Source organism: Passer domesticus, chromosome 20, assembly GCF_036417665.1.
Source record: "Passer domesticus isolate bPasDom1 chromosome 20, bPasDom1.hap1, whole genome shotgun sequence".
NCBI lineage: Eukaryota > Metazoa > Chordata > Aves > Passeriformes > Passeridae > Passer > Passer domesticus.
The window spans coordinates 3,672,440-3,694,885 of NC_087493.1; the positions used below are offsets into that span (position 1 = coordinate 3,672,440).

General features: G+C 45.5%; 1 protein-coding gene across 2 annotated transcripts; it reads right to left on the minus strand.

Annotated features, from left to right (window-relative positions):
• Positions 1–1,762: 1,762 nt before the first annotated feature.
• Positions 1,763–18,043, minus strand: PRKAR1A (protein kinase cAMP-dependent type I regulatory subunit alpha). 2 transcript variants are annotated; one of them, XM_064395180.1, is made up of 12 exons: positions 17,914–18,043; positions 17,015–17,078; positions 14,932–15,110; positions 9,760–9,933; positions 9,048–9,139; positions 8,801–8,862; positions 8,273–8,319; positions 7,586–7,744; positions 7,100–7,160; positions 6,714–6,835; positions 6,035–6,116; positions 1,763–4,278 (listed from the first exon to the last, which is right to left on the minus strand). In XM_064395180.1, the coding sequence occupies exons 3-12, from the start codon at positions 15,106–15,108 to the stop codon at positions 4,106–4,108; spliced, it is 1,149 nt and encodes a 382-aa protein (XP_064251250.1). In that variant the 5' UTR covers positions 15,109–15,110; positions 17,015–17,078; positions 17,914–18,043; the 3' UTR covers positions 1,763–4,105. The 2 variants fall into 2 exon arrangements, with proteins under 2 accessions (XP_064251250.1, XP_064251251.1); XM_064395181.1 differs by lacking the exon at positions 17,015–17,078 and having other exon boundaries at positions 17,914–18,032.
• Positions 18,044–22,446: the final 4,403 nt, after the last annotated feature.

Sequence of the window (22,446 nt, forward strand, 5' to 3'; positions counted from 1 at the left end):
CCAAAACAAAGTGTGGGGAGGGAGCTTTTGTGGGTATTTCAGTTCCCAGCTGACCTTTCACCTCCCAACAACAAGGTTTAAGAATAACTGGATTAGTGAAGCTCTCCTTAATAGCTTTTCCCTTTAACTATTAGGAATTACTACACTGAGCCTTTTGGCAGCCTGGGGAAAGTACTTGAGGACTCTGTTGATAATTTATCATCCTTAAGAGGGAACAAAAAGCCAACAAGAAACCCCACACCATAACCAATCTACCAGAAACTCATTCTAAACTAACCTCTAAGTTCAACAAAAGCCACCTACAGCACTGCAGACCTTCCAGAGGGTCCCCAAATCCCTGCACAAAAGCTGCCAGGCAGCATTTCAACAGGATCCAGCAGCTCTGTGCCGTGGGCTGGAGTTTTGCCTGACCTAAAGGGAGCTCAGAGACACCAACAAGTGCCTGGATGATGCAAGAAGGAACAAAGCTCATTTGGCCACAGCTGTTTGTCACAGGGGGTTGTGCTGGTGCTTCATTTAACTCCTCAGTGATCTGATAATGCACCTGGCTCCAAACTGCAAAGCCACGGGAGAGGTGCAGTTCTGATCTGAGCGCGTCCATTTGTGTGTTGGAGGAAGTTTGGAGTGTTTCTTAATGAAGAAATTCCTCCAATATTCAGAGGCCACAAAGGTGAGCAAAACCCCCACATAAACCCCTCATAAACCCCACTCCAGGCTCCTTTAGCCTGTCCCAAATCGTGGTTCAGACAAGTCCTTGCATTTCCAACTTCTCAACAGTCTCAAGCAGATTCCTGACCTTTTTACTCCTGGGACTTACAGATGTTTTTACTCTTGTGGGCAGAGAACAGATGAAAATAAGAGGATTTGACTCCCAGAGCACTTTGCTCTGTTGGTTATTTCTGTACAGAACTGTGAATTCCCAAAGTTTTATCTCCCTCTACCGGTGACTTTTTGTGCTCTCCCCACACAGGACAAACCCAGAATTAATTCCATCTTTTGCCATGGAATGGTGACTGTTTGCTGCTTCAACAGGAAGCAATGGCAACAGAAGATAAGCTTAAATTTAAGTTGTAGTTATAAAGTATGTATTTATAGTAATAAGGCTGGAAGTGGAGGGTTTAAAGTTTCACTTTAGATAATAAAAGCTCTGTTTTTTTCAGTGGAGGGGATTGGGAAAGGGAGGGCAGGTAAAGGAAAGTAACCCATGGATATTTAAAGGGCTGGTTCAGGGTTCTTCTTATTTTTATTCTCCTCTACATGACAGATCCATTTTTGCTGGGCCTTCAAAGCTGGGTGACTCAGCTTTCTTGGAGCTGCCTGTAAAACACATCCAAGTCTGAGCTGCTTCAGGTCACTCTTCAAATTGTTTTCCTGCTTCCCCACAGCTGGAAACTCCCCTTTTCCATTTCCCACCACAACTTATTCATGATTATCCATCCCATGCTCATTAAGGGGTTGCAGAGACGGGAGCAGCCAACTTAGAAATCCAAAAATCATGGCTGGGCTGGGAATGAACACCTTGGGAGAGATGAAAGTTGCCAGAAGCCAAACAGGACACAGGTCCAAGTGCAGAGGAATTCCCAGGCTGGCACGTGGAGGCTGAGCTCTCCAGGGGGAAGCCAGGACCTGAACTCACCCCTCTGGAGTTTACACCAAGCTAATCCATTAAGCTGCTTATTTTCTGCTGCCTCATTCATAACACATCCTCTAAAGCCAAAGGAAAACACGACGAAGGGGCAGGGAATAAAATAAAAGAGGCTGATTGCATTTAAGAATTTAAATCATTTTATTGCTTTACCTGCCATTAGGACAATCTATAACAAAAGGAATATAATATAATATATTAGCACATACAGTAAATCAGACTTATAGTCAGGTAACAATACAAAAATGGTCCTCTGGTTGACTATAGCTTCCTAGGGCAATAGACTTCATCAATTTGCTGAAGATAGACTAGCAAAAAATTACTTCTAAAGCCCTGAATGTTAGCTAAGGCAAAACTATGCCAATTGTGGTTTCAAACATATTGAAATTGCACACAAAGGTAAAGCTATAACTGTGTTTAATATTTAACTCAGACTTAGCTGATTTATCTTAAAATCTTGTAGGTAAAACTACAAAAGGGAGTAAACAGCAAGCTAAAAAGATGCAGTAGTGAAACTTGATTAGAAAGCCTTATATAAAAAAAATGTGCATTTTTGTTGTGGAGCTCTAACTGGTTTACACAGTTTTTGGTGCTTCAATGTAACACAAAACACATATGAAGAAAAAAACCTGCAGAGTCAAAACTTAAGAAAAAGGTTTTACAAAAAAAAAAAAAGGAAGAAAAAAAAGAACCTAAACAAGGTAGCATTTGTTTATTCCTTAAGGACTCTGGCAGAAATCCTCTATTCAACATCTCTTGAATAGAGAACTCAAACCACAAGCATTTCAATCCCCTTCCTGGGATTTCAGTTTCAGAAATACCCTTAAACCTTTTGTAAAGGCTTGATACCTTCAGTATTACTCTGCATGAATTAGCAGACTCTTCCTGATTCTCTCCACGCCTGGGAAAACGTTGGATTTGCATCCACTGCACCTCAGAAAGGAAATAAAACGAGGGCTCCATCGTTAAAGTAGTTGCACAACAAATGCCAAACTGCTTGCTGTCACTCCCAAATACAAACCTATGCTACTTGATATAAATTACAGTTTAAAGGAAACCTTAAAAATTGCCTACAATTATTGAACCGTGGAATTCAGTAAAAACTTTTGGGAAGTCTTGGTGAGCACAGAGTAATGGAACACAAAGCTGGGAAATACTGAAATACATTTAAGACTCCGCAACAGATTGAACTTGGGGGGGAAAAAAAAAAGGATTAAATAAGTGTGGTGGAAATTCCATAAGCAAGAAGAGAGAATGCACCTTTTGGCTTTGAACTAGACTTATAGTGAACCATTTTTAAAATCATGAACTGACAGCTCTAAAAACTTAAAACAACTGAGTGTTGCAGGAAAGTTCAAACATTCAGGTTTTTTGCCTCACATTCTCTACCAAGAACAATGGAGCTCTATAAACCAGCAACCTTGTCACCTGCAACTGATACTGGCCAAAACACTCAGCATTTATTTTCCCTGGTAACAAAGGGTCACTTGAACTGATGGTGATTTTTTTAGAAGTCAACTGAGAATTAAGAGAACAATTCACAGGGAAAATCAAATGTTTGCTTTTGACTTCTACACCAATCTAAGCACTCAAACAGTACTAACAGCTGGACAGCTGCACCATTCTTACACCAATCTATGTACTAGAGACCAAAGTCAGGCATTTCATGGAGCATTTGGTTCTTGCCACTTGGAACAGGAAGAGTTTTAAATGGCAAATCTATGGCTGGAGAAAGAACAAGTGGAAAAGAACAGTTGCGGCAAGTCAGCAAATGGATCAACAGCTGAAGTAGTTCACCAGAACTATTAACCTGGAAAGCTTTTGATTTACACTTGACAAGAACAGAACTAAGCAATCTTAAACCAGCAGACACAGGAACAATTATACTGGTAAATTCCAACTGTGGCTTTCTTAGCAGCTGATGCCTCACGATTGAACCCAGGATTACAGTACCCAGAAAGTGAAAACGAAACCCAGAAAACCCCAAGCCCCAAGAAGCTCAATTACAAGGGTAGCTCTCATGTGAAAAGAAATACAGCAGGTGATGACCACAGCCTTAAAATCTGTCCAATCATTTGAGAAACACCTTTAAAAGAACTTTTTTTCCCCCCTTTACTGGCACCTCCTCACTCTATGGCAATGGCGTGGTGCCAGGAGGTCTCTCCCTTGCTGAGCACTGGCCTGAGTTGGACACTGGTGCACAGAGAGAAGCAAATGTCTCCACTGAACTTTTTCTATTAATTTAATGGGACAGAGAGCACAGAAATAATATGCTCTAAATTAATGACAGTGCCATGATAAGCAGTTTTTTTCCCTTTTTTTTCTTTTTTTCTTTTTTTTTTTCTTTTTTTTTTTTTTAACTGGACAGGAAGCTGTAAATGCCAGTGGTGATGTGGCTCTGCACAAGGGGAAGGAAGCAGTCTGCATTCGTGAAGCATGGCTTGGACAGGGAGGAGGGTTTCAGACAGACAGTGATACAAAACTGTTGTACTGCTGGATGTTCCTCTTGAGGATATCCGAGCAGGGGCCCAGCACGCGCTCGAAGCGGGGCCGGTCCAGCTTCACACATTTCAAGGGGCCACGAGCCACGACGGTGGCAGCACGAGGACGGTTCATCAGCAGAGCAATCTCACCTGGGACAGCAGAGACAGGCAGCAGAGTTACCAATCAATGGGGAAAAGAGGCAAAGAAATGACCCTTCTCCACTTGAACTTGCAGAGAAGGTAATTCAGGCTTTAGCACGGCTCAGAACAAGTACCTAAGTAATTACATTAAAAGCAACTGTGAAGGTAGTTTTAAAAAATACCTGCTTGTTGATTTTGTTATTAAAAAGCCTGTCCACATTCAAGTCTCTCTGCAAAAAGCCTAAAAAATTTTCAATACTGTGTCTCTTTGAGGAAAGGTCATGTTTCAATTCACAGTGTCATTTTCCTAGCCAACAAGTAGTTATTTTTCTAATAGTACTGCTCAATTCTGGTGTTTCTAGGAAACTCAGGACAACAAGAACAGGTTTTGAAGTAAACAAACAAATAAAACATTCATGCACCAGACAGAAGCCTTTGACCCATTGCAGACCAGAATCAGAACTCTGACTTTGTCATGGGGCTGTGGAAAAGGAACATTTTGAAGTCCCACTGGATCCCATTTCTTAAGTTTTGCACAAACACGCCAAAAGCTTTGTTTCAACTGCTGAACATGTTTGGAAATGAAGTTTTCAACAAGCCCCTGTTATCAGCAACAGAAACAACCCCTAACATTCCTACAACAAGCATGGAAGAAACCAGAGCAGCAACTCTGGGGTTTGTTTGATTGGCTTTGGACTTGAGCTCTTTCCATGTTCAGGACTGAGGAAAGAACTCAGTGTTCCTTGGAGAACACTTTTGCCTGCATTATCAGAAGGGATGTTCCAAAGAAATGAGGAAAACTTTTCCTCTGTGCCCAAACTCCTGAACTCAGCAGCTTCCAAAAGAGAGGCTTGCTAAAGAATAAGGAGGTTCTAAGAGAGAGTTAAACCCTGAAGGAAAGGTCTGCAGCACCTGGACACAATGACCGTGATAATATTTAGAGTGGGAAACTCAAGAGAACACAAAGGGAAATATCAGAAAACATGAAATGACACAGAATGAAGATCCTGAGCCAAGCAGGCCTTTGGGCAGAGCCCATGCACTCAAGTCCATCCTAATTCAGGCCTTGCAGAGGATTTGCTGCTTACATCATCTACAGAGCTGAAAACCTGGACAACCAAAAGGTTTTAGCAAGAGGAAAGAGAGGAACTACCCAAAATGGGGGTTAGGGGTTTTGAGAGGGAGAGGGCTGTGTTTAACCACTAAAGAGCAGGTTCTGACCAGGTTCCTTTCTGACTTGGAGACAGAAGGCCAAGGAAGGAATTGTCTTATCTTACTGCTGTCTTCAGCTGTGTAATGAGTGACTACAAAGACAAACCCAGGCTGCACAGGGAAACACAGACAGAAAGCAACAGGCTGCAGAACAGGAAATTCTTGTCAGGCATGAAGGGAAAGCTTCTGCACAAACAAGGCTGGTTAGACAGAGAATGAAATTGCCCAGAGAGGCTGTGGGATCTCCATCCCTGGAGACACAGGAAACTCAACTGGACACAGCCCTGAGGAATACCATGTCATTTAGAAATTTAGCTCCGCTCAGGGCAGGGAGGTCAGGCCAAATCATCTTTTACAGTGAAGCAGTGTGCAACAATCACATCCTGTGTGCACACCTGAGTGCCAGGTGACTCTGATACTCACCCGACACTGAGAGCAACCACAGGAGCCCAAAACAGCAATTAAGCAAATCCATCTCATCTCCACCTTGACACAGCACAGACAAAATGGTGACAGTGGTGTCTGCAGCCACAGTTGGCACAACATAACTCACCAAAGTAATCAGAAGGTCCCAGTCTGCCCACTTCAACAAATTCCTCATTTTCTGACCGGCGCTGTAACACTGCAGCTGTGCCCTTCAATAAACGACAGCAGTCAAACAAGTGCAATTTCCAGCACCACTCCAAACACTGCATTTCACACAGAATCAGCTGCTTTGCAGAAATAACTGTTAGGATGCCTCAGTAAAAAAGCCACTTCACAGTCCTTGCACAGTTCACCTAACTGCTGTACAAGAACAACTGCTCCTCTCCCCTCTAAGCATAAGACATCTTGAACATTTACATATCTACAGCAGTGACTTCTTCCTGGTTTTCCTCAGAACTGTAGAAATATTATAGTATGACTAGCAAAAAAATCAGAAAAAACACAGTCCACCAGATAGAACACTAATAAGACATTACTAGCTATCTAGAACAGGTCTCTACCCTCAAAAAGAAACTTACAGTCAGTTTCAAAAGTAACAAGTTTCAGAAACTTGTTACTTTTTTTCTGGAAGTATCATTTGTGAAAACAGCAAAACTAAATCCCAGTTATTGCATGTCCAGCAAGATGATGTTTCTTTAGTGATTCTCTGGAAGTACATTCTTATGTTTTGTTCTTCTCCAAGTGCCTGCTTAGGGACACAATAAAAAGAAGTCAAGTTCTGAGCTTTTAATTTTGAGCTTGCTTACCTCCAAGATAATGAAGAACTCATCTCCTGGCTCTCCCTGGACCACAATCTTCTGCCCATCCTCAAACTGTACCGGCTCCAAGGCATCAGCCACAGTGAGACGCTCCCACTTGTCCAGAGATTCTGCAGAGTTAAAAGTTCATTACTGGAGTGTCTTTTCAAGGCACAAATTACACCTTCTGCTCTGTATTCATACAGAGGTCAGTGTATTTCTGCCTGCATTTGTGCATCAGTGATCAAGACCTGAACTTGAGTTAGTTTGGATTGATGCAGAGAAGTAGCTGTGATGAGTTACCACAGCAGCCTGTAATCATCATAATGCTGGGTAGCAGCTTCATGACAATGTGGCAACTGATTCCACTCCAAAACAAAAATCTGCTCACTTACCCAATATAGATACTTTACTAAGGAATTTCTCATACATATTTCTCTTTCTCAAAGTATTTCCCTATTAAAAAAAAAAGGAAAGGACACAAAGTGAGTTCTCTTTCTACTCTAAATAAAACTCCAGACACAAACAAATTTAACCAGACACACAATGTTCTGTCTCACAGACCCCAAACCCACAAGATGAAATGTTTTGAAATTGAGTTCTCTCAGTAATATTCCAGTTGAGCAACATTCCTAAAGTACTCAGCATTTATTGCAGCCTTATTAGAGTCTCAGCTCAGTTTAATACTGGCATTGTTTTGCTCACTAACGCAAGATTCCCCCCTTGCCCTGCGCCTGAGATGCACATTGAGTAATCAGCTTTCTGATTACTGAACAGACAGCAGGATTGGAATAAATAACTGCAGCAAAGGACAGGCAGAAGGACAGACACCCAAGATACATAACCCCCAAAGATAAATCCAGGTTTTGAGGGCTACTTGCCATCAGGATCCTTCTGTAGCTGTCCCTGTCAATGCCCCACAACTTGACGTTGGTCTTGGCTTTGACGGTGGCAGCGCGGGGGGTGCCATAGATGAGGGCGAGCTCTCCAAAGCTGCCACCCTCACCCACACTGGTGGCCCACTCACTGTTCACGTAAACCTGGAAGGCAGAGCATGGTCAGACACCCCTCAACTTCCTGCTGCCCTCTATTCCCTTGGGAGTACACGGAAATTCTCACATCTGTACTAAGGCTGATCATTTCAGGGTTTTATCAATGCTTCCAACCCCAGCACAATTTGAATTTTCATTGACAAAGGGATTCTCTTCTACATCTCATGCACAGACTCTACATAGACTCCTGAGAAATAACATCTCAACAAGGTCTGTGTCATAAAGAGCTGTCAATGAGCTGGGCTGGAAAATAAAAAGTCTGGTTGTTCTTAAAGCCTGCCCCACACCTCAATTCCACCCTGCATGCTTAAAACATCTGTATTGTGTCCAAATCATTCCTTTTCAAACTCAGTCTGTGCAACCAGACTGAGCTGTTAAGGGGCAAAACAAACTTCTGTAAGTAAGAACTTAAAATGAGCAAGCTGCTAAAGGCAGGGTCTGTAGAAGAGGCCTACAAATATCAAAGTACTCTTCTTCTAGAAATGAACTTATCAATAAACTACCAGGAATGCTTACATCCATTTCTCCTTGATCAACAACATAGAAGTTATCACCTTCATCACCTAAAGAAGAAAAAAAAAGTTGAATATACACTGAACTGAATATACTCAGAAAGAACTGCCAACACTGATGTTTAGACTCCAACAAGGTTGGCAAATTTTTGCAGTTTGCAGGGTGAAACATCACATTTTGCTGATTTCACACTCCTCTCAGCCCCATGAAAGGGGACATCTACTGGTACCCAGATCAGCAGCAATTCCAGGATTACTGGAAAGGCCAACCGGATGTATAAATTGACATAACATTTCTACAGAGTCCTCAAAGGACCATATTCCCAAGAGATAATCTCTGCAAGGAAGCCTCATGCTCCTCCAGTGACTCCAACTCCTCACTTCAGTATAAAGTGCTTCAGGGAACACAACACGAAATTGTGTGGCTGCAGTGAGCCTGCTCTTATATTAAAAAATAAACACAAACTAAGAGCACTAGGCCAGAGCCAGCTCCCCATCCCAAATGACTCCCAGAGCAAACAGTGTCACTTGCCTTGCTGGATGACAGTCTCTCCTGCGATGTAAGTGACGGGGAACATCGCATCGAAGATGTCACTGAAGGAAAAGACAACAAATCAGACAAAAACCTGCACAACTCCACACATCTGTACCCCCCAACCCACCAACAATGCTGCTGGAGCTCTGTGTGCTTCCACTGACCACTGCAGATTTGTGACACATTTAGCTCTTCTGAACTCTGCCCTCCCACAAACCTTAACCCCACCAAGACTTCCTCCTACCTCCTCTCATTATCATCAAGATGGGTAAACAGCACATTCTTCTCAATTGCTTTTGCCAAAGCAGCCATGGTTTTATAATCTTTTGGAATAACCTAGGGAAGGATCAGAGAAAGCAAATGGTTAATTTTTCTCATGAAAAATTTCTGCATTTCCCATGGTAAATAAACAACTTAAATTGCTACAAAATACTGGCTGAGTTTTTCCATTTTCTTTCAAGCACTATAAATACAACCCCAAATATAGTAAATGTTTACAGACAGTTTGAACACAAGGAAAATATAATCTTGTATTACTTTATGCAACTGGAAAGCATAATTCCATGCTCAGTTTGTAAGTTTTTTTGCAGGAGGACGAGTATCTGTTCAACCTGTGCTTTCCTGGGAACAGCAGCAAGCCTGCTCTGCCATTAGGCCAAATGTTGTTGCAGCTGCCAAATAACTGCAAGCACATTCTATATATCTAAATATATGCACATCTAAATATACATGACTTCAAAGGGAACAGGTCTAAGTAATGCATGAATGGTTTAATTGCATGATGGGTTATTCTGTCCTCCAGTTAAACAGCCACACACACAGGTCTGCTTTTTACAGCAATTAGGACATAACAGGCTCCAGGAGCTTGGTGTTATTTAATGCCCTGGACAGAAGGTGGGTTCAGATACTCTTGGATTGTGGATGTAATTTTGAGCAAGGTTTAAGAGTCAGAGCACCTTTCTAACATAAGAGGCAGCATCCTCTTCTGTGTAGACTTCTGCACTGATGGCCCCACGTCGTGATCTGTATTTAACCACAGGGTTGAGGGGGGGAGGAGGGGAGATCTCATCCTCCCGGGAGTCGGAGCGAGAACCAGACTTCAGCTGATTCAACAACTGCTTTGTTTCCTCCTAAACAGGAAGGAAGACATGTTTGTGTCACATAATCCAAAGGGAAAAAAAAAAAAGCAGTGATGTATCATGTTGCAGCCCAGCCTGCCAACACCAGGAGCTTCCTGTGTACCATTATTCCCACATTAAGGCAAACAGGAGACTGCAGCATCCGAGATCAAAGGCCTTCCAAAACACGTGGTAGATGTGCCTTTCATTCCTACCAGTCACGTCACAATGATGTTTATTTTATTGTGTTATTCTTCATTTATTAAACTACTGGTGTGAACAAGTTGATTCTGCTTTCTGCCAGTGTATTCAACAGGTGATGAGGACATTCCTCAAATGCTGAAGGCGCTTCCCCAGCTGCAAACCCCCAAGTCCTCCCCTCAGCTGCGAGGTGTCAAAGCCTTTCTGGAGTTGAAAGACAGAGGAGCAATTCCTCAGAAATCCATGCTACATGAGAAGCTTTTGAAAGAGGTTGAGTCATGGACCAACTTGATACTCATTAACCAACATTTATTTTGGGAGAAAGAAACATGAACACTGCTTTCAGAAGAGCTGGAGGAAGGATGCTAGAGGCCTAAGTGGGATTTTTTTATGCAAACCACATGCAAACCTTGCACAGGGTTACTTGTTTTCCTTATTTCCTTCAGTTACTTATTGTGTTGTAGTGATACTCTAGAAGAGCAGGGTACTTACAATAACATAAATTCTAATTAACTTGACACAAAGAAATCTGATTCTTTGAAATATTCACCTCAATCAACTAAAATCAGATTAAAAACAAAACAGCCAACCCTGGAGTCAGAGCACTGACATCAGAACAGCTCAAATGACTTTCCCAGTGTTAGGAAACAGGGGTTTGGGACATTCTGTAAAAGAACAAGGACTCATCTGTTCTCCCAGAGCTCCAGCCCTTGTAAAAGCTGGGTTTGTCCCAGTGTCCTTGATCCCAGCTGGGCAGAGGCTCTGGACAGCAGCACCAGCCTGAGGGAAGGGCCATGGGATGCCCATTCCTGGAGTTTCCACTGCCCCCCTCCCAGAGCCAAGGAGCCCCACAGCCTCACGTTTCACTTCCTGCTCTTTGCCCATTGATCAGAAGGTGCCACATTTCCCAGCCATGGGAGCAAAATGTATTTAAAACTCATTTCTGTCCTCTGATTTTAGAGGAACGAGTCTCAACAGAGATTAAATTTAAAACAGCCTGAGCAGTAAAAAGTGTTTGGTGTAAACTGCCCCACCATCAACCACAGAATGTGTTTGTTCACATACAAAATACTTAACCCATTAAAAAAAGACACTTTTAAATAAGTGAACATCAGCTGCTGGGTTTTTTTCCAGTATCACATAAAATATTAAATATTGTGATCAGAGATTGAAGCACTTCAGCAGCATTTAGTGAAGGAGTTGTTACCAAAACACTCTTCAAGAGACCCCTCAAGGCAGTACCCCACTCAGGGAGAAGGAAACTGCACTAACACAAAAAATTATAACTGGTAACTTCTGTCTGACCCAAAATTTAATATTAACTTTTTCTTTTTAGAACATTAAGTAGGGGATGTACACAGAAACAAGTTACATGTGGGTAAATAATGTATTAATTTAAAATACACCAGTTATTCTAAATAGTCCATACACACATTCACCAATAAGATTCTCCCTGATACAAATCACAGAATAACCATAGAATGAGGTTAGAAAAGACTTCCAAGATTATCCAAACATCACTGTATCAACTACATATAAATCTCCAGATATTCATATTACACACTGCCAGACAGCCCTGTGCCACGACATCCTATAATCTCAGTTTCATTATTTTAATAGACACCTTTTACAATTTCTGACACTAACCCCCATTTATTAAACCAATAGATCAGAGAATAATTACAGCAGGACCTAAAGAAAGGCTGGCAGTTGTTATTCCCTTGGATACCTTTGGATTTAGCTAGTGTTTATGAGGAAAACCTGTTTAAGTCTAGAAGCTCCTCACATTAAACATATCATGGATAAAGACACTCAGTTTGCTCTGTACTCATCAGTATAAACATTCCCAGGATTGGAGAAAGATTCAGGAATAATCTATTTATTACATCCAAGTGCTGATCTGGTCTTTCAGCTGATGAGGCAGTTCACAATTTTCAGTCACGAACTGCAAGCCTCATTTTTCCTGACAAATAACCAATGTTTTCTAAGTCCATTTCAATTATTCCAAGTAACACTGAAGTGATGACGCTTCACATACTCAGATTTAAGTCTTTCAGCTACTGAAGAAGACCTTCACAATTTCAGAATTATGTACACTGTAATAAAACCTGCTAATTGTCATTGCACCAGACACAGGCTCAACTTCCTCTGGTTAATTAGTATTTCATTTTAAAAGCCCCAAACATTCAGAAGCCATAAAAGCATTTTTAAAAAGCTCTGCCATAAATTCACAACTGCACAGTGTATCCTCCTAAACTAGCTTGTTTTGCAAAAGAAACACTTAGAAAAATGGGAAAATATTCAGATATCTGAGCAGGGCAGGTGGTGAGGAACAGGGACAGTGACTACATGTCCATCACACTTCCTAATTCCAGCTTTCTGTAAAGCCTGATGTGCACAGAACTGCATCACACACAGTATTTCAAGCATGCACTTCTTCCAGAGGACAGGCATGTCCAACAGCCAGGATTCACCTGCCAGGCTGCAATAATGATCTCTCTATTAAATTTCCACAGCTCAAGCTGCACGACACAGCCCAGCCCAGCACTGGAGAGCTATTACAGCTTTCAGCAGGTATTGCTATTACCACACATGTTTGCACAGCAAAGAGAACACAGGCCTTAGCACACCACAAACAGATAAAATAAAACCATTTATACAATCAACGAGTAGTAATTAGATTCATCTAACAGCTCTCATAACCCAGAAGAGGACATTTGAATTCCTACAGTAGCTGTAACATCTTGGAGGCAGCAATTTTAATGTTTCTGAACAGAAATTCTAAAGCATGTTTAAATTTCTTCAACATATTTTAATAACATGACAGTGAATCAGCTCTGTTTGTGTGCAGTGGAAGAGATGACTTGTCAAGAGAATGAGAGAGAAAATAGCAAGCTCACTTCACTCTTCAATGGTGTTCCTTCAAAAATCAATCTCATTAAAAAAAAAAATCAGGTTGAGATCCAGTCAGAGAGGAAAATTCAGAAAGCACATTGAAAACTTGCTCTGCTTTATTACAGGTGTAAAAGACACGATTCTGGGAAGTGAAGCAGAGTGAGTTTCAGGGCTGGAGCTGGTTAATAACATTAGTGAGCATTTGTGCTCTCCAGACAGGGCTGTCAGGAGTTTCCTGCCCAGCACAGGATGCTCACTGAGCTGAGCAGGTACCACAGCACCTGGGTAACCTCAGCCAGCCCAGCTGAGTGGGGAAACCAGCCACGGGAAGCTGCAGCAAGTTTGAAACCCTAGGAGGCAACAAAAAATGCTCCAGTTTCACTTGTAGCTACAGCTGCTCTAGAGGGCACTTGGAAACCATGAGGGAAGACCCTGACCAAAACTGTGAGAGCAAGTTAAGGGGAAAAAACATTACCCAACCAGTTTTATTTTCAGCTTCAGAGTAGGCTGACCAAGCACACAGAGAGCCAATGTGCACCAGAATAAAATCATCAACTCATTCAATTCCAACATCCATGCCATTAAACTCAGAGCTGGACTTGCTATCTTGCTAAAAAACAAATTAAGTTCCTAAATACTGCATGTTGACCATAAATCCACTGCACAAAAGCACCCAAATAATCCCATTTTACATCCCCACATATGGATTGGTTTAGGATTTATTCTAAGCACAGTAATGCTGTTTACTTGGTAGAATTTTGTCTATAGATACCTGTGGTGATATTTTAAAATTCCCAATCTAGCAGTACTTCAAAACTCAAGAATCCAAGGAGGGGAAGGAGTAATTGTAACAGGCAGGGACAAGGGATTTTTAAGAACCTCATTATTCACTGGTTGGCTGCTGAGACACGCAACCAAAAAAAAAGTCAGAGCTCTTAATTTCATGAGCAAAATTTTCCCCAAATAAATTATGAGTTATAGCAGGTAGTCTGCACCCCTTGGTCATTTTCTAGTATTTATCCTGAACACTTCCATTAAAATACAATTTCCACAAGACATATTTATGATCTCCAATGTAAATTTCCTTCTTCTTTATATCAGCAGTTAGTAACTCATTAGAACAAAAAATAAATATCTAACTGCCCTATACAAGTACTGAGAGCATCACCTGCAAACAAGTGCTGCACAAGGTCACTGCTGCATTATTTACTAATTCCATGTTCTGAGTACAGTTGTATCCAGCCTTTCCTCTGCACAAGCCTTTAATCTTCCATTTCCACTGCAGCTCCTTTTCCTACCTGCTTAGATTTCAATATATAAAATTAACAGGTCAGAAGAGTGTGAAATCATTCCCAAGACCCCAGAAAGCTCCCAGCAACAACAAAAACACCAAAGGGACCTCAGGACAAGCACAAGAGGGACACCAACACTGAACTGCCAAGAGAAGACAGACAGGCTTGCTCTTCCAGAGATCTGCAATGCAAATACTTCATTTATCTTCAGCTAGGCCTGGATAATACCACTGGCACCATTCTGTGCTCTAGCCACATTACTGAAATCAATATAAGAATCCCAATGCCCTCAGCAGCATCCAGCAAGGTCAATCCCCAGAGTTCTCCAGCTCCAGACACACCCATGTGTGCTGTGTACCAACCTCCATGAGTAAGCACTGGCTGGGATCACAGCTCTATCCCAGCTGGATAAGTCTCCTTGTCACTTATGGTTTGTCCTACAGGCTTTGGTACGACAGAGGTGCACAAACTACTGGAAAACAGGATCTGTTTTTAAAAGCACCACTTCCAATTTCAAACAGTCAACACAACTGGTCAAATCTGCAGCTCAGCCCCTAAATGACAAAGATACATTTCAACAGAAGTTGTTCCACCCTCCTGCCCTCCCGTTCTGTGTTTTTACCTTCTCCAATCTCTCAAAGTACTCTCTGATGAATCCCATGGGTCTTTCAGGTCTCACTGTGCATAACTGCACAATGCAATCCTTCAGCAGCTGCTGGATGTTGTGTTTTTGGATGTACAGCTCACACTCCCGAAGGCTGCGCTCCTCCTCGCTGCTGCTGCTGCTGGAAGCTGCCATGGCTGAACGTAACAGAAGGGGAAGGTTAAAAAATAAATAACTACTGAAAACAAAGATGCTGCTGCCTAAAACAAAGTTATGCTGTTTTATCTTACTGATGCCACAGTAAAAAAACACCTTTACCTACCAGAGCAGTAACTAAGCTAAAGAAAATGCTGGGAACTTATTTAGCACCTGGAAAGAAATCAGAAATCAAAACTCTGAGGGCTCTATGGCCACAGACAGAAAAGGAAAAGCCAAGTCAGGGAAGATCCCACCTGAACTTCTGCTGCTTGAACTGAGGATTTTGTAGGACTGGAGGCTCCTGTCAGGAGCTGTGTGGTCTGTGTGGGGTCATGGGGATGGACGAGGGCCAGCAGAGAGGTGGGTGGGAGCTGGAAATGTGAGAGGCCAAGCACGACCAGCATTCGGAAGTGGAACATGCTCAGGGTTGGAGGCAAAGCCAAATGTCAGGGCAGAGTTTGCTATCGGAAGTTATGGATTACAGGCATCGCTCCTGAAAAGCTCCTGTGTAATTTAAACCTGCTCATAGCTCATCACTTATTTCATGGATACACTGCAATCCAAAAATACCTCTGCAACTGGAAATGGTGAAGAGTACAGCTTTAAACATCTGTTACGATGCCAGGTTTTCTAAAGACTTCAGCTATGACACTTCCAGAAATGTTCTTAAGCAGATTTTTCTCCCCTTTCAAGTTTGTGCTGGGTTTCCACTTCCAGATTTGGGTAGCACGGGGTACAGGGGGTTCTGTGAGAAGCTGCTGGCTGATTCCTCCATGTCCAACAGAGCCAATGCCAGTCAGCTGCAGCATGAAACTGCCCCTGGCCGAGGCTGGGTGACAGTGACAGAACCTTTGGGACAGTGTATCTGAGGAGGGAGGAGAAATGGCTACTGCAGCCAGATAGAGGAGTGGGAATAAACGGGAAAAACAGCCCTGCAGCCCCCAGGGGCAGGGCAGGAGGGGCTCCAGGCCCTGGAGCATGGATTCCTGGCAGACTGTGATACAGCCCCTGGAGACCAGGGAGCAGAGAGCCACCCACAGAACCTGGAGGTCCATGGGGAGCAGAGAGCCACCCACAGAACCTGGAGATCGATCCATGGGGGAGCAGAGATCCTCCTGCAGCCCCTGGAGATCCACGGGGGAGCAGAGATCCTCCTGCAGCCCCTGGAGATCCACGGGGGAGCAGAGATCCAGCCACGGAACCTGTGCAGGACCCCACACTGGAGCAGGGGAATGCACAGTGTGACCCCACAGGAATCCTGTGCTGGGGTGGTTTTCTGGCAGGAGCTGTGACCATGGAAGGGAAAGCAGGCTGGAGAGCAGCCTGCAGGAAGGACTGACTGGAGAAGTCCATGGAGGACTGTCTCCCATGGGGAAGGTGAGAGCAGTCTTTCCCTGAGCAGGATGGAGCAGCAGAGACAACTGACTGCAATCTCCATCCCTGAGGGGAGGGGAGGCAGAGAACACCAGAAGTTAAGGCTGGAAAGAAGGGAGAGGGCCAGGAAGATGTTTGTAAGATTTGGCTTTATTTCTCATTATCCTACTCAAATTTAATTAGTTGAATTTATTACCAATCTCCCCGAGTGGAGTCTGTTTTGCTCATGATGGCACATGGTGTGTGATCTCTCCCTTATCTCAGTCCAGGAACCTTTCCTTATATTTCCCTTCTGTTGCTGAGTTGAAGAGGGCAGTGATGGAGCAGTTTTGGTGGGTGCTTAGCATCTAGCCTGGCTCAGCCCACCACAAGGTTATAAAACCATTTCAAAATACATTTTTTACATGTACAGGTATATGGACACACATTTCATGTCATTTTTTTCATAAGAAAATTAACACCGTGAGAGTTAAAAGAAACAGGAAATAATTTCTCAGGGCATTTTTGGATGAAATATAAAGAAAGTTACCTGGTACAGGGAGTGTGGCAACAGCTTATTTATATGCAGTAAGATATGTTGATCCCGGGATCAGCTTTTGAAAGGGAAAAAACGGATTCAGTCAAAATAATTTTGAGAAATGACAAGTCACTGAAGTCACCTCACGGGCTTTATCCTGCTGAGGCAGCAGCAGGAAAAGCCAGGGCACAGAGGCAACACGACAACGTGCCCCTCCGAATTCTGCTGCTGGGGATTACAGAGGGCTTGGAGTTAATAAGGAATTCCCAACACCTCACCCAGGTGCCGTGCCTGTCACCCTTAATCCCGGCTCAAGGACACGCACACACACACGTGCATTGCGCGTTGCATAAACACAAAGCGCGGCCTCCCCAGGGGCTCCCAAGGCGCCCACAAGTTCTGCAGTTACTCCTTTTGTTCAGGCAGCCCTCACGGTGAAGGTCAGCGCTCCCTGAGCGGCCCCGGGGCCACGCCACAAGGGCAGCACCGGGGCAGGAAATGCGCTATCACGGGCAAAATGAAAACTCCGGGATTTATTTCTACAAGCCTTTTTTTTCCTGCACACTCCCAAAGCTTCCCCAAGGCGTGGCCGCCCCGCCCAGCCCGGCCCCTCACGCAGCGGCCGCTTCACACCCGGGGCCACCGGGGAGGCACCGAGCCGGCACCCCCGGGAGGGGACACGGAGCCCACCCGGCCCAAAGGCCCGCGGGGCCCCCTCGGCGCTGGCCCCAGAAGGCGCCGCTGTCCCCGCAGCAGCCCCGGAGCCGCGGCCCCGGCTCCGCTCCCTCCGCCGGGCCGGCCCCGCCCCAAGGCCGCAGCCTCCCGCTCCGCGCCCGTCCCGAGCGGCTCTCGCCGCCCCCAGCCCCGCCGCCGCCCCGGGGCCGGCCGGCCGCTGCCCCCGCCCCGCTCACCTGCGGCGGCTCCGCCGGGACCCCCGCCCGTCCCGGCCCGGCCGCGGCCTCGCTGCAGCGGCGGCACCGGAAACCGACCGGCCGGACGGGCCCCGCCCGCCGTGACGTCAATGCGCCTCGCTCTCGCCCGGGCCCGTCGCCGCGGTAACCTTAAAGGGGCAACGGTGGGCGCGGCGCCGGCACGGGCTGGGGAGCGGCGCGGGAGGAGCCTGCGGCTTTAAGGCGCGCGGGGCTGGCGGGAACGGGTGGGGGGGGAGGAGGTGTCTGTTGAGGGGCGCGGGATCCCCTGAGGGGAGCGGGAAACCTTGAGGGGAGAGGGAATGGCGAGAGGAGTGGGAAACCCTGAAGGGAGAGGGAATGGCTGAGATATGGAAACCCTGAGGGGAGAGGGAATGGCGAGAGGAGGGGGAAACCCTGAGGGGAGAGGGATCCCCTAAGGGGAGCGGGAATGGCCGAGAGATGGAAACCCTGAGGGGAGCGGGAATGGCGAGAGGAGCGGGAAATCCTGAGGGGAAAGGGAATGGCGAGAGGAGGGGGAAACCCTGAGGAGAGAGGGAATGGCTGAGAGATGGAAACCCTGAGGGGAGCGGGAATAGCGAGAGGAGAGGGATCACCTGAAGGGAACGGGCATGGCGAGTGTGGGTATCCCTGAGGGGAACGGGAATGGCCGAGAGGGGATGGAAACCCTGAAGAGAGAGGGAAGAACGAAGGGAGTGGGAAACCCTGAGGGGAACGGGAATCCCTGACGGGAAAGAGAATGGTCGGGAGCAGTGGGAATGGCCGAGAGATGGAAACCCTGAGGGGACAGGGAATGGTGAGAGGAGACGGATCCTCTGAGGAGAACGGGAATGGCCGAGAGGAGAGGGATCCTTTGAGAGGAGCAGGATGTCCTGAGGGGAGCGGGACTGGCGAGACGACTGGGAAACCCTGAGGAGAGAGGGAATGGCGAGAGGAGGGGGAAACCCTGAGGAGAGAGGGAATGGCGAGAGGAGTGGGAAATCCTGAGGGGAGAGGGAATGGTCAGGAGGAGTGGGAAATTCTGAGGAGAGAGGGAATAACGAGTGGAGTGGGAAACCCTGAGGGGAGGGTTTAGGGTTGGGGCTAGCGTTTAGGAGTGGGAAACCCTGAGGAGAGGGGGATTCCCTGAGGGAAGCTGGAATGGCGAGAGGAGTGGGAAGCCCTGAGGGGAGCGGGATCCGCCGGGGCATCAACTCCACAGTGGATGCTGGCAATCCCCGGCCTGGAAAGACGGTTAAAAGATCAGAGATTGTTATAGGTGGAGGGAAATAAACGATGTTCAAGTTTGGCAAAGATTTCACTATAATCGATGTAAATCCTCATGGGAGTTGCTTCATGTGTCTTTATGCTGAGATGAGCCCTTTGACTCCATTCCCTTTGTCTACTCTAAGCTGTAAGAAATCATTTACATTATTTTTATATAGAGGCTGTGCTGGCACAGGCAGAGCTCTTCCCTGGGCTTGGGGAGGAGAAATGAGCCCTAAAAATGAGCCCTGACCTGTGTGTTTGCTGATCTTGCAACACAGAACATAACTCAGCTTTTTACTCTAATGTTACATCATTTCAGCCAGCTTGTGCTTAACCTTATATGGGAGAATCACATAATGCACAGTGAAGATATAAGATAGTGGTGTTTGTGCAGTGACACACAAGCCATCAGGAGCTACCTGCTGAGGGGTTTCTTGTTCATTAGCTCTTATATTAGAGAAATAAAGGGTAATATCTTTGGGTGTAGATCTTGGACCTGCAATTCTGACAGACCCAGTCCAGCCCCTGAGCTCACATTCCCCAAATCTTTGATCATTTCTGTCTGATCTGGATTAATTAGAAGCCAGGGTCCAGGATGTCCTGATATTAAGCTCAAAGCTGGGACTTTTACAAAAACTATAAATACGAGTAATTAATATTTGTGAAACGCTCTCAGCATTGAAATACCAAATTACTTGCTCACCTGGTTATAGAACAGTTCCTTCTGTAACTCAAAACTACTGAAACACCACAAAAAATCATCTGCATTCCCACCTACACATTTCTTTCTCGGCTTTTTCCCTCCCCTTTTTTCTTTACCAGCTGCCTGCTAGTGTCACATCTCACTGCTCCTTGTTTGGACAAGTCCTGGTGCTGTTTTGGGATAGATCCCATCTGGAACACCGTGTGTAAAACCTGTTCTGCAACGTCCTCTTTCTTAGGGAAACAAGTATTCCTTTGTGCTTGATGCAATCCCTGCTGGAGTCTTGGAGCCAGGAGAGGAACAGAACCAGCTTCCAGGAGGAGAACTGTGAAGCCACTGGACACAGCTTCCCCCAGTGAGTCAGCACGGGTTATCTCTCACAGTTAAATCACACTCCCATGAGCTGATGCTCCCACGTCCCCACGTGTTAATTCTCACACCACCGAAGACGTAAGGGAAATGAAAAGCAAACAAAGCCCTGTCCCGTTTGGTCTGGTCTGAATTAAAGTCAGATCCTGGTCTTAACCATCTAATTAAGCATTTCTGAGTAAATAACTGGCATTACCGTCAGCGCTATTCCCACAACTTTGATTTCAAACAACTTCATGCATCAGTTTCTCATGGAGCAATCTGCTGCCCAGGGCTGTGGCTGCTGGAGAGCAGAGGAGAGCTCAGGGGGAAAGAGTGTGTGAGCCAAGGTGGGAAACAAGAGCACAGACGTCAGCCACCCCTGCTGTGTGCAGAAAGAGCTGCTTGAAAGGTCAGTGACAGCCAAATTAGCAGTGCCTGTGGGGTGCTGCACAGGAGCTGCAGTGCCAGGGGCTTCTGAAGGCACCACCCAACTCAGGACCATGTTCTGTGAGCAGAGAGTCCTGGAGCAGCCTCTGGGGTTGAAACCAAATGAATCAAACAAGTGGCAGATTGAAGCAGCCCGTGGTTTTGTCACACACACAGATTTAGGTGTTAAATCAGGCATGCCCATCACCCATGAGGTACAAATGGGGTTTCAAAGGGGCAGAGCACAACCTGGAACACTCCTGATCACTGACTGCAGCATGTGTGCTGTGCTGGGCTGGAGTGAATGGGGAAAGAAGAAGTTTTAGTGGCACAGAAAGGTTTCATCCACAAACAGAAGCTGCCATTATCCCAAACAGCCCTGAAATTTACATCAGAAAATCAGGAATTAAAACCTGTGAGCTCTCTGTGGACTATGAGGTGCCAGAGGTAGAGTTCACACTGTATCCTTTGGGCATGGCTCCTTGTCTCTTGTTTAAGCTTTAACTAGCACTGAAAATAACCCTCTCTTGGTGCTGCACACCTTGGCTCACAGCACCACACAGTGATTCACAGGAAGATCCAAGGATTACAAACCCAAACACACAAAAATATATTCTCTTTTAACAATAGATTATTTGAGGATGTCTGGGTTCCAGGTCAAACTCTGGATGTTGACAGCTTTCAGTGTGACACTTCAGTGTCCCCTCATGCAGGGACAGAAGGACACTTGTCTCTCAGCAATGCAGTGTTTGTCAGGGAGTCTGAGCCTCTGGATGAGTTTTACAGTGTAAAATCTGTAACTTTGCCACATGAAAGTGACAAAGAAACAGAGCAAGGAATTGATATGATCCAAAACGAGTCTGAAAGGCAGTGCTTGAACTTCCTGCTGTAAGCCCAGCATGAGTCATGGGCTCAGACGCCCTGTGGACCCCGAGAGGTGCTGTGTGCAGGCTTCACTCTGGCTGACGTCAGCTGTGTGAAACAGTCCCCAGTGCAGAACCAGTTTGCTATGGGCAGATCCCAAACCATTTCCATATGTTACTTTGAAGAAGAAAATGACTGCTAAGACTCAAAACAGAGCAAGCAAGTGCCAAGAAAAAAATGCCCTGAAGTGGCCAGATCTAACAGATAGACCAGTGGGGGAATCCATCTCCATCTGCCAGACGTGCCTGCTCAGCACAGCCCGTCAGACTCCCAGCGTGGCTCCCAGCTGGAAGGCTCCCAACACCCAAGGGGCAACACTGGGAACGTTTTACCTCCTGAGTCAGTGCTGACGAGCTCAGCGTGAGGGAGGCTGTGATTATCAGAGCTCTGTCACACAGCTCTCCTGTGTTGGCTGAACCACAGGCTCCACATTTCGAAAAAAACAGGATACCCTGGTTAAATTCTGACATTGATGATGGTGCTCTTCCTGCCACCCAGCCAGGCTGAACTCAGCATTCTCTTTTCTAGCCTAGGGAGTTCTGTCCTAGATCAGTGATTAACCTCCACCTCAACAGCAGGGCAAGAAGTCTTTAAGCAGCCTGCTGACAATATTTGTTGGGAACTCCTTGCTCAGGTGTCTCTGCACTTCAAGGACTCTCCTTCTCCTCAGCTCCAATGAGAACAGCCATTAATGCAGTAGAAAACAGTTCTAGGTCTGCCCCACAAGACCTGGGAGACAGAAAAGAGTACCTGAAGTGGGACAAAAAAAGCCCCTGCAAGGCTCACACCTCCAGAGAGAGGGAGGGAGATGGGAGAGCAGCAGGTCTGTGCCTCCTGCAGTTTGGATGTCAGCAGGCTTTGTT